Below are 12,881 nucleotides of genomic sequence, written 5' to 3' on the forward strand. Positions count from 1 at the left end.
TGAGCAAATTGCATGTTATTTCCACCCAGAAGTTTATTAGCCCATGAAAACCAGTAGAACCAGCTTGGATACTACTATTGTAGTCTATTTTTTACACATCAGGGAACTGAAATCAGGAGTGCAAGCTAGCAGGTTTGGTTAAAAACCCTCCTCTTATAGTAGCAAAAGGGCTTTGCCTGATTTTCCTATTGGACTGTAGAGCAAGCAAGGTTTTTAGTAAAAAAAATGTTCTAGACAACAAAATGCACAGATGTGGATATGTTGGTTTTGTATGTAATAACTGCTTTGCAAAGCAGTAACTTCATGCTCAGTAAGTCTTCTTCATAATGAAAGCATTTGCATTGTCAGAGGTTATGGGTTTGAAAAGCCAAAACTGGCACAGCCACCGCCATTTTGGTGCTGCTGCTCTGGATGTGCCCCTCCAGTGCCAGGCCTTTGGGTACTTCTCTCTGAGTTATTCCTGAAATGCTGCCACTCAGGCTTGCTGTTGAGGAGGGCTCCACCAGCTGCTGCTGCTGAGCTGTCTCTTGGCTTCAATGCTCCCATTATGGCTTGCTGTCCAGCTCTGTCCATGTGTTGAAACCAGTGAGCCAAATAGCTCCAGGTGTAAGGGAAAGACGAGCTCTTGCAGCATAGAATTGGTACAGCCGGTGTCCTCAGGTTGCAGAGGTGACAAAGAAAAGCAGTGGGGAGAGAAAAACTCTGCTCTCTATTCTCCTGTGCAGCACTGCTGAAGGTGGCATGATGGCTGAAGCACGTCTGACTAAATTGAATCTCTGGAAAAGGTTTCAGCAGATTCAGAGCTGGTGATGAGATGAAACCTGAGTGATCCTTTCTGAGTGACTCATCTGTGGATCCGCAGCTGACTACAGAGGAAATTTCACACTTAGCTGTCTCTTCTTTTGACTGCTTTTGCATCACATTTTATTTCAGATAATGCACTGTAAATAGTATTCCTCACTGAATTGTTCCAGCCTATTGCAGTAAACCATAGTTATTGAGACAAACACAGGATGCTGCTTTTTTTGTGTGTGTGTGTATAACCAGTTTTCATATACATACTTGTTTGAGTTTGAAAACTCTCTTTTGACGCCTTGATGCTCTGCTTCTTATATGAAGGCAAGCTCTAGGATCAAGGAAGAAATTAATTTTTATTTTTCCTAAAATATTTCTTCTGGTATGGTGTTGATACTTAAATTAAAGTCCTCTGATTGTAGAAAAGCTGTCAGAAAAGAATAGGTGGTCTCTAAAGATGTTTCCTTTGAAAATTGATTGCCATTGTTACGAATCAATTCCATTTATCCTGTTTGTGTTGGCAGATTGAGGCTTCATTTTTATCTCTCAAAGCTTTCAGTTTTGCTGCATAAGTTGTTAATTTTAAATAGGGCTCAGATAAAGCCTAATTTATGGCTAAATCAGTATGAGAGAGCTTTAAGGCAATCCTGTTGTCACTTGTTCACTCTTGTGGTGGAGGCTACTTGTATAATCAGATGGTGAGCATGTGTTTTGGACATTGCTCCTTCTGGGCCAATCCTTCTGGACCTTCTGAGCTTGTGTGATATGTGTTAAAGTCCCCTGCTGAACACATTGCTTTTTGGTTCAAACTGTGGCAATTCACGTTTTCAGTTTGGTGGGACCAATAATTCAGCCCCAGAGTATCAATCAGGAGGGTAACTATCACACAAGTTCATTCAAGCTTCAAAACCTCAATGGCTGTCAGACATGTGGGAAGAGCTTCCTCTGATAAGAATAATGCAATAACCCTTTATAAAAAGGCCCTTCTCATCAGGCAGTGTCTACATATATTTTTAGCTCTGGAGATTCCTGGCTCCAACCCCCGCTGTTGGCCAAGGCAGATGCTTCCCACCAGGCATTGCTGAGAATAGCGGCTCAGGCCACTTAGATCCACTTAGCAGTTTTGTTAATTGTAGCAGCCCTTCTCATAAGTGGGGTTTTATTGTGAAGATTAATATCTTGACTTCTGTAAAAAAATTATCACTCAGTTTAAATTGGAAAGTACGAGAATAGCAAAACTGGCAGTATTCTCCTGTGTATCTTCATCTTTCCTGGATACTTGTTTCAGTGCTTTTTTTAACAGTGGGAGATTTTTATATCACCACTGTGATGAGTAGGTACCAAATTTTGAAATATATCTGTCAAGGGTGATAAGCACAGTTCTTGTGGGAAGAATACTCATCCTGTAGCTCATGGTGGGGACATTCACTGTGCACTGAGACTCATACATGTACAAGTTTTATTTTGCAACCATTTTGCACAAGTATGCATTGTGTAAATCCTGAGATGGTAAGAGGGATGTGCATAGGACATCTCAAAGGCTGTAATAATCCAGACAATGTGAAATACAGGGCAAAGGAGGACTCTGCATTTGCTTCATTTTCTTCCTCCATTATATTATATCAAGGCTAATTGTAAAACTTCATTATTACTTGATAGACAGTGAAAATAATATGGAAGTTCCTAATTAGTTTGCTTCTTCATGCTTTCCCTGTTTTTCAAGGTCTTTCCATCTTCCCGGTTCTGATGGTTATCCTGGGTTCATCTACTAAGCTAATATAACATAATGACCTCTTCCATTTTTTGATGCTTATTAATTAATATAAACATATTTAAATGGGAGTGAGAGAAGTATCAATTTTTAGACTCAGGGAGAACACTCAACACTATACTTTTTGTTTTGTCCGCAGTTTAAAATTATTTTTAAATATCCAAGGTATAATGTGGTCAATGTATTTAGCTTTAAGCACAGATTAAACTTTAAGCTTGATTGCATATTTTTCTACATCTTGGAAAGCCATTTATGCATAAGCAAAGAAGGTGAAAAGGCAGACACTGATCTCTCAGGTGATGAGTGACAGGACTCAAGGGAATGGCCTGAAGTTGTGTCAGAGGAGGTTCAGATTGGATTTTAGAAAAATGTTCTTCTCCCAGAGGGTGGTTGGGCACTGGAACAGGCTCCCCAGGGCAGTGGTCACAGCACCAGCCTGACAGAATTCAAGGAATGTTTGGACAACACTCTCAGGCACATGGTGTGACTCTTGGGGATGCTGCTGTGCAGGGTCAGGAGTCAGACCAGATGATCCTTGTGGGTCCCTTCCAACTCAGAATATTCTGTGATTCTGTATGTACTTAAATACTAATTTTGATGTAAAATAATGCAAGACTAACTACAGAGACAGAGCTTTTCATTATGTTATTTAAACCCCCTATTTGCATTTATATTGCTTCATATGATGGGAAGTGTTTACATGTATTTGAAAATTTGGGATTGATGAACAAGTAAACATACCTATGGGGTTTAACAAAATGCTTCCTATTTTTGAGCAAAATGCTTCCTCTGAAAGACTTATGAGGAAAAAGAGATTTCATTGTAACATACTCATTAAAATTTATGGAATATTAAACAGAGAACTAAATGAACTTGAAACAATTCAGACTCTACCTAATAATAAATCAAGGCTTATGGTAGTTTTCTGGCCCTAGTAAAGTGCTTTCAAACTGGCCTTAAAGTTGAAGTTTTAAAAAAAATACTGGAGAAAGGTATTTAATAGCAGCTATTATATTTTGTTTTTTAAACTAGAATAGCTAACATCTAAATGAGCCTGGATGCTAGGCAGAATTAAGAAGTAGATTTAGGACTTCTCAGATATAACAGGGCACTGAAGTTCTGGACCTGGAGCATATAATCCAAGTTGAGTCCACTGGTGACATGGTGCTCCTCCAAGAGCAAGAAGTAGGTTCTCTGTGAACGCTGTCTTAATTCTTCTCCTTCTGGCTTCAGTTAGGTGAGTCACAGTCATTTTTGGGTAATGACATTAGGCTGCTGGAGTATTTGAACTTTTCACTTGTACTGTAATATGTATAGCTCAGAAATGGTAAACCTTCAAAGGTGAATCTGCTTCTCAAAATGCACTTATGTGAGATTCAGTCACTTCACCCTGGTGCAGGAGATGTAGTTACTCAGAGGTGGGAGGGATAGAGTTTGATAAAAATTTATTCTGAAATAAGAGCACTGGTTTTGCGTATTTGTATCCATGCCCATTCAGCAGAGAATTAATTAATGATTTGGTACTCAGCTGTTTTCATCTGTTTTGATGAAATTACTGGGAAATACTCCAAGGAAACAACCAACCCTTGCTTGTTTTGGGGAGGAGATGTGAGAATCAAACATGGAGACCATAGTGTAGAAGTGGGAAGGAATGGCTTCAGTGGAGCCAAAGTGAGAGAAAGAAGGCTGCAGAAAGAATGGAAGCACAGGGCTGGCAGAGAAGTGAAGAAAGGAAAATACTCTGGTCAAAGAAGGATGGTAAAAATTGAGGGGAAATTGGCCAAGTACACAATGTCCTCTCTGATTTATAACAGGATTTGAGAGTAAAGCCTGATATTAGCATTTTGGGGAGAATTTCCAGTGCACAGAGTGACATTTTTGAGCCAGGTATTGTATTCTAAGGCTCATACAGAGTAAACCTAAATTTTATCAAAGACATTAGCCTTGTTTGTCATTCATAGCCATAACTGCCTGTAATCCAGTGAGCTACTTTTCTTAATCTATACCTGGGGTAACATTTTCCCTGGAGCCTCTGAGCAACACCCGTGTTCACTCATGAAGGATTTTGCCTTCCCTGTATATTCAGGCAAGCATGAGGCAACTTGCACAGGTTACCCTGCCATTATTGGTTTGCTTCTTTATTTGTTGAGAGAGCTTGTGTACCTTTGTCAAAGTAATTTAAATCATTGCTTAAATGATTCCAAAGTCATGTCTATGTGCAAATACTTTCTAACATGCTGCATGCATTAAGTATTTATACTTTAGGACATCACCTTAAGATTGTCACAAAGTATTAGCTCTAATGTTGTCAACGGCTTAGGTGGTTTCTTCAAAACCTCTGAAGGAATCAATTTAAGAGAATGAATCTCAAGAGTATCTGTGGACCAGAGGCTGATTTAGCTTCTGCAGATTCCTTCTTCTCTCCATCTGCTCCTTCCTCTTATTTGACATGCAAGCCTGTTGCTCCATTAGCAAAGAGAAGAATTTCTAAAGTATGTTTCCAAATATGTTTCATTTGACATTTTGAGAAAAATGTATACTATTATGCAGCTTCATAGGACATACTGATACCTTTAGAAAAATAATTTACACAATAGTTGCAACTTTCTTGACCACCTTTCTGATTTGATGCAGATGCATCTAGATGCAGTGACAAACAGTGAGAACTCTTAAGGTTTCTGGACTGATGGAGCCATACACAACTCTGTGCTGCTTCTCTTTTGCCACTCAGGAGGCAAAAAGGCAGAAGCTGTGTTAAGGTGGCATGTAAAGTTGGCAGATAAGGTGAAGAAGGCTATGAAAGAAGGTGAAGAAGGTGCATTCAGTCTTCTCCTGATCAAGGAATCAATTTTATTCCTATTATTTCCTTCTAGGAATAAAATGAATTCCTTGATCAGGAGAAGCCTGAATGCATAGGTGCAGCCTCCATAATGCAGGCTTTCAGCTGACGGCTCAGCACAGTCAAGGTTCAGTGTAGAAGGACAAAGTACCCAGGATGGGCTGATGTCTGTGTCTATGTAGGTGGCAGACACAATCAGGAGAGATCAGAAGTCCTCAGGGAAAGAGGAGCTGACATTTGTGGTGGTGGAAGGAAAAGGAACAGAGACCTGCAAGAGCTCTAGGAGTGAAGCCCACCAAAATGGTCTCTGCTATGACATTTTTAGTAAGCTGAAGGATGTTTCTCAAGGCCTGGGAGGAGATGGGAAAGATGACATTTGATGCCATGGGGATCTGGATGAGAGATTTACTTTTAAGCTTCACAAGGAAAAAGCAGGTTGTTGAGATATTTTACACATTGCACACAAAAATATCCTGATCATAATTTGTACTCTTAGCAGGGAAAAAAAAAAAAACAACAAAAGAAACTGAATCAGTTTTTTCAGAGACCACCATAAGTAGTGATGATATCCATGACTGTATTTTACACTTGTGTTTATTCCCTGGTTACAGAGACTGCTCAACAGCATGAATTCCTTTCTACAAACCTTGAAATCTTACTTTTGTACCCAAAGGGTTTCTGCAATGGAGAAAATAAATTCTTCTTAATCACCACTGAGGTTTCTCCATGCCATTATTTTTTTCCTACTTGCCTGTATAAAATTTGTAACATTTTACATTCTTTTTTTCCATTGGCAAGCACCTTGCCAAAGCATGACTGATATGCTATCATAATTGTCTTCCCTGAGAAGAGATAAGCTGAAGCATCAATAATTGATGAAAGAAATATCCATTTCACAAAATTTCAATAAGAATAAAAGCATATGGACAGACACATAGCTGCACATACTTTTAGTCCATCACACAGCTTGCAAAGGACATGGTATCAGATGACTGTGCAAACTTCAGAAGGCTGTGACAATAGCCTGTTTTTACAATCACTTTTAAACTGATGCTTCTAGAATGAAATGTTCAACTGCTACACAGTTCAAACAGCTAGATCATGTGGCAGGTTAGAAAAATGTATTAATTGTGCGATGAATTATGGATGAATAAATTGCATATGTAAAACTGGAAATTATCCTGTATTCCATGATTCACTATCTATTTTTGACATGGAGAAATAAATTCTCTTGAACAGAGTCACACGTGTGTTAACTGTCTGAAAATACCCAGCACATGGCCTTTTTTTTTACCTTCAGCCATCATTTTCCTTGCCCAAAACTGGCAGAAAATTTGGAGCTGATCCCTGCATTATCTGTATTGACTGCTCATCCTTCAGCCTGTAGGGCCTGATGCATGGGGGTTGTGCTGCCCCACCAATGAAACTATCAAATACTGATTAAGACACCATTCCTTGGAACTTCTCCTCAGTGCCACTCATGGAAACTCTTAAGGTTTCTGGACTGATGGAGCCATACACAACTCTGTGCTGCTTCTCTTTTGCCACTCAGGAGGCTGGAGAATCTGGCTCAGATTTTAAGAGGCTAAATGATCAGGACCTTTTCTTTATTATTGAAAATGGCATCACACTGCTCTGTACTTGGAAATTTACATGGGGTTCTTTTGATTTTTGTATGGAGCTCTCTGTGATATGCCTGACCAGGGACCTGGATTTTTGTCTATCAGGATGATGCCTAGTCCTTGACTGGGTATGAGTTACTCTAATACAAACATTGACCTTGCTGTAGTTGTAGTTGCTATTAACTTAAGCAAAGTATTATTAATACTAAACCAAAATATCTACATAGAAATCGCTGTCAAGTTTCTCTCACCAAGACTTTGACTTTGTTAGCATGTGATAAATATACTTTGTGCTAAACACTGGTCACTGCCTCTGGAATAGGATAGTGAAAGGGAAGAGTCCCTCCTATTTCCTCAATCCATCCACTTTTTTTCTATGCCTTAAGTTCATTTGTTTTTGAGATCAATCATGCAGACAGAAAATCCCTGCAGTTAAAAATTGCCATGATTGGAAAACTCTGCAAATGACTTTGGAAGGAAAACTTCAGGAGATAAGTTGTAAATAAGCTCCGTGATTGTAAAATACAGAGTTCAGCACATCAGAACTGTTCTTATGATTTTTGCAAACTTCACAGGCACTTTTTAAAAGCTTATTTTAGATCACCGTTAGGAAAAAAAAAAAAACTAGCCAGTTTAATTTAATTTCCTACTGTAGCAGAAAGAGGATCCATCCCTTACTCTCTTGCTCTATTGCCAGCAATGCAGAGATTTCACTGATCTGTACCATCCTTTAAAATGTGGCTGGTTCAGAGGGAAAAGAAAATGGTAGAGTTTGCCAAGTATGGTTTTGTACTGGATGTTTGGTAGCATGATGATAACCCTGTTTGTAAAAGTATTTAAGTACTTGCCTAATTTTAGGCAGCTGAACAGTGCCATTTCTTTTTTAAGATTATCACATGCTTAAAAATAATTACATTATTTTTCTAGATATGTATGGGTTTGGAGATTTACATACACCCACATTCCGTTCATCGATGTCAAGTCTTTTGAAAGACTTTATGTTTCTATTTTTTCCCCCTAGGTGGACACCCATGGAAACATTCTGCTAACATCGCTTGAAATTCACAACGAGGTGGCAAGCAACGAGGTCACCACCAGCGTTACAGAAGCCCGAAATTCAACCATATCCTTTGACAACTCAGGAATCCAGTACAGAAAACAAAGCTCACATCGTGAAAGCCTGGGAAGGCGTTCGTCAGAAAGAACAGGCTCCCATAGCAAGAGGGGCCATTTACGAAGAAGGTCTTCGCAACTGAAAATAAAAATCCCCGATCTAACAGATGTGAATGCCATCGACAGATGGTCAAGAATGGTGTTTCCATTCACATTTTCTCTTTTCAATTTAATTTACTGGCTATACTATGTTAACTGAGTGACTTAGTTTTTTTAAAGGACTTCAACTATAACAAGCGAAATACTACTTGCCTGCAGAGTTTATATATATATTTATATATATATTTATATATAAAAAAAATATATATATGAACTTTTACTATGTAGACCATACTCATGTATGTGTGAATACATGTAGCAAAGAACTGTGTGTACTTTAAAGCACATACTGCAAAGCAAAAATACATGTATGCACACACACATGAACACATTCATTCTGAGGTTATGGACACTTTAACATAGAATGCACTTCACAGGAACTTTTTAAATTGAAAGGCAGGTGTCATCAAAGAAGCAAGCCTTGAAAAAGTAAGTGTTGTATATTATCACTACAAAACCTTGATTGTCATAGAAATTTTTGAACAGCTGTAATCATGTAAAAAGTCAGTATTTAGTAACATCCTTTGTAAATGCTGCCATACACACGAATCATAAAGCAGTAAAGTTACACTGGTAAGTTTAAAGTAAGTATTTAAATTGCAGATCCATCAACTACCATTTCATCAAGCCAAATTTATTTTTCTTTGCTAAATTTTTTTGGGTTTATATATGTCATATTTTCCCAGTCCAGGATGGACATAGTTTTTAATGATCTCTTGCTTTCTCTTCTGCAGTAAGCGAGCTGATCATGGGAGTGTTGTAGGTCTTTGGAGACATATACAGGTTTATAATATTTCAAACAAGCATTTTAAGTGTCCATCAACAGTGACATGAATCTTTTGTAAGTACTGTAAATGTACAGCACATTTTCCTTCCCTTGGACTGATTCCAGCTGCCATGTCATTTTGAAAAAGAACAGCACATTTCTAGTATAATTTAGCTGAGAATTCAACTACTGTCAATGTGCTCTACATCTGCTGTAGATTTAAAGATTGTTATTCCAGTGAAAGCATAGAAGATGTCTCAGGTTATTTGTTACTTCAACATGAAATCACCTAGCTGTAGCCTTTTTTAAACATGCATTCATATTATTTAACATTCTTATAACATTGTATGTTAATGTAAAATATATTTGCATAATATGCATATAAGTATATTTTCTCAATATTTTTCTTTCCTGTGCTTGCTATTGTGACCGCATGTTATGTCATATTTTTGTTTCTGTGATGTTATAACTTTTTATTCTCTAGAGTTGAGCAAATAGAGCACTTCTGATACTTTGATTCAGTAATGGAGCATTTTCATATTTTATTTATATACTGAAAGTATATGCCTACACTTACCAAGGTAGTGTGCTTCCATCACAGATCACAAGAGTATGTTTTGTTTCAGCATTAACTGTGTTCTAACATACCCTTCATGCAAATGCGACCATTTTAGTTTTGATCCCAGTTCGTTCCCTCACTGGGATTCCAACTTTTTTCAGTCTAGTAAATTGTAGTCATCGAGGTATGCCAATTTCAGATCTGTAAACCTAATTTGTTATTTAGCAGAACTAAATCTTTCTAAAGAAAAGAAGATATATTTTTTGTAAACAGTGTTTCTATCACGTACATTCTCAAATAACAACAAATACAGTAGCATAAATAGATAAAAAAAAAAAAATAGAATTCAGGCTTAGCCCTGACAGTTCTCTGCATGCGAAATTCCTGTGGACATCAATGGGATTTTTTGACAGAGAGCTTTGAATGCTAGCTGGAGACTTCTATGGGCAAAAATATGTGTGGATATGCATCTAGCAAAACCACCAAATATGAATGGAAGTGAAAAGGCTGCCCTGGCTCAGTAACGACTGCCCCCTGTTCTCACCAGGACTAGATTTACCTGTGAGTAGAGCAGCGATACTTGGGCTGCTGCCGTGCACGGCCCATTACTCTTCCCACCCCTGTTTGCAGCTGAATTGTGAAACTTTGCTCTGGACCAAAATTCCAGTGCAGATGAGCCTGGTGTGCAAAGGTGTTCCAGTTCCATCCCCAAGGCTGCTCCCTGAGCGTGGGTGGGCTGGCACAGTTGCCTTGCGGCATCCCTGCAGTGCGATCCCAGCCGGGAGCGCTCACCGGAGCCCCGGCTGCTGCCTGGGCAGGATCCGCGCCGCAGTCCCGCTGCAGCCTTGGCAAGGGTGCACAGTGGCTGAAGCTGCAGTTTTTAAGCACTGTGTCTGCAGACAACTACACAACATGAAGAGCCTCAAAGGAACCCGTATAGCTGGAGCAGAAAAACTTGGTGTTTTAAAGCTCCTCAGTATTAAGTCCCATTGGTAAAGCGCAATGTATTGTGAGCTCTTCAATATCTCTCCAGACTGTGAAGGGATTATAGAGCACATTGTCACCTTTATAATCAAAGTGACTAACAATTAACGCCTTCCCAAAATACATATTAGAGAGAATAGTTGAAAACCTCTCTTAAGTTTTTATCTTAATAGCAAAATATGTTTAAATAAAACTATCTGATTTTTAATAAAAATTATAAATGGTAGGCTTTGCTTTAGAAAAATTTCCCCACTGAAATTATCCCCAGGCAAGTCTTCCTGTAAGTGCCCTAAAAGAGCTACCCTAAGAAGTCGGATTTGAGAATGGTCCTGTCCTCATGATTTAACCTCAGCACTCCCTTTTCTTCAAGCCTCACATCCTAGAAATCACATGGCCAGGCAGAAACCTTCAATAAGAAGCGACTTTTTAGTTGTGATAGAAATGTATATTCCAAATCCCACTGAAATCAGTTCTTCGGTGGCTTCAACTGGAATTTACAAAAAGGCAGAAAATTACTCTCTGCACAGAGCAAAGAGGCAGTGTGGATTTTTCAGGGCCCTGCACGTGCAAGAGGCTGAGTCTCTGAGGACTCTCTCCCTCTCTTACCCTTTGCACTGCTGGAGGGCAGCACGTTACTGCAGCCCGCTTCAGGGAACTGTGCTCCCCATCTTGCCTGTCCTTGCAAAAAGTAGGCAGTTGCACATTTCAGCTTTTTCAAAAGATTTCACATTCATTGGTTTAGTCACAAACAGCTTTAACCTTGAACAGATCCAAGTCTTGGTTTGACTTGAAAAAGGCCAGGAAAATCTCGCCTAAGGTTAGTACTTCATCATCTTACACACATTTTTTGTGCCTTTTTTTGCCAATTCTGTTCCTACAGTCCCAGCACGACTTCTTACACACAAAAACACACACGTACAACCACGTGTTAAGAGCAGTTTGCCTTGACCTCCCATTTTCTGGCTCTTGACCCTGTGCACTAGCTGCAGTATATTATTTTAACCATAGATTGCTTTAAGACTAAAAATGGTAATTTCAATTAAATCACACCAGAGTATTGTATTTCATAGCTAATTAACTCCTTTGTAACTCAACACTACTATAAATAACATTTACACATAATTTGTTTGTAAAAGGCATTTTAAAAAAGGAAAACTAGAACTATCTTCTGTTATAGCCAAAAGGGTCAATAAACAGTAGAAATATTATGGTGGTTTAACTCCAAGTTGATTTCATCCCATTGTAAAGATAAAGTAAAACCCAGTTCTTTTTGCTTAAGGCACAGCTATGTATTTTTGGTATTCTTCTGCAGTGAAAAAAAAGAATAGTAAAATGGAATGATGAAGAGATGCTTTATGAAAATATTGATGAATGAATATTAATTTATTAAAAAGGATTTAAAAATTATTTTATTGGGTTTTTTTTCTGGGAATGGAGGGAGCGTGATGACTGTTTAGCCCAATTTATTCTTAAATAGCATGTGATGATTAGTGTTACACATTTTGCAGAAAAAGACCAAATATGGAAGCATTTTCTAAACAACACACAAATTGAAGATGGATTCTGGAGCATTGAACAACTATATTTCCTAGTGCTTTATATAATAGATAAAGGAAGAAGGAAAAACTACATCCACTGACTTAGCAAGATTCTTAATAGCAAACCAATCTGTCTTCAAGCTGTGGCATTGCCAATTGAGAGCAAAAAGTTTGTTCTGTGCTTTGTATGAAAAAGCCTGCTTCTACCCAGGACACAAAAGAGGTTTTAAATATCAAAACAAGACCATGTTTATTTATATGTTTCAGTAATCAAGAACTGTGTTCATTAAACTTTTTATTGTTCTTTTTATTTTAGAGGAGTCAGGATACAGAGAATTTTATGAAAGGGGATTTTAAAGACACCTTGATATTAGTGCTACAACCCCTTCCCCCAAAACCAAAAAATACCTTGAAAATTTGGAAAGCAGGAACAAGCTGTCATATGCTTGCTTAAATCTCATAGTAGCTAATGATACATGTCACAATTTTAAAAGCAGATAAAAAGATTCAGCACCATAGTTGTAATGGCCTTTTAAATCAAAAGGAAGGCTCCCTCTTATTTCAGCATGTTTCTGCATGTTTAGCAATGCTTCCCAGGTTGTAACATCTATGATCTATTTTTTCTAGTCCAGCCTGCATTGTAGAGTAGGAGAGATTAACCTTGTGGCAAGCTTAGTTTTGTGATTGGGAATATTTGCTAAGAGATGCATTTATTTCTGTATATTGGAGATGATG

At 38.3% G+C, this 12,881-nt stretch overlaps 1 protein-coding gene across 1 annotated transcript in view; it reads left to right on the forward strand.

The window, feature by feature from the left end:
- GABRB3 (gamma-aminobutyric acid type A receptor subunit beta3) overlaps positions 1–11,997 on the forward strand; it is a 115,537-nt gene extending 103,540 nt beyond the window's left edge. Inside the window, exon 8 of the mRNA XM_059466830.1 lies at positions 8,049–11,997. Coding sequence (XP_059322813.1) covers positions 8,049–8,399 — 351 coding nt within the window. The 3' untranslated portion in view covers positions 8,400–11,997. The remainder of the gene's footprint in view (positions 1–8,048) is intronic.
- Positions 11,998–12,881: the final 884 nt, after the last annotated feature.

This window comes from Ammospiza nelsoni, chromosome 2, assembly GCF_027579445.1.
Source record: "Ammospiza nelsoni isolate bAmmNel1 chromosome 2, bAmmNel1.pri, whole genome shotgun sequence".
Taxonomy (NCBI): Eukaryota; Metazoa; Chordata; class Aves; order Passeriformes; family Passerellidae; genus Ammospiza; species Ammospiza nelsoni.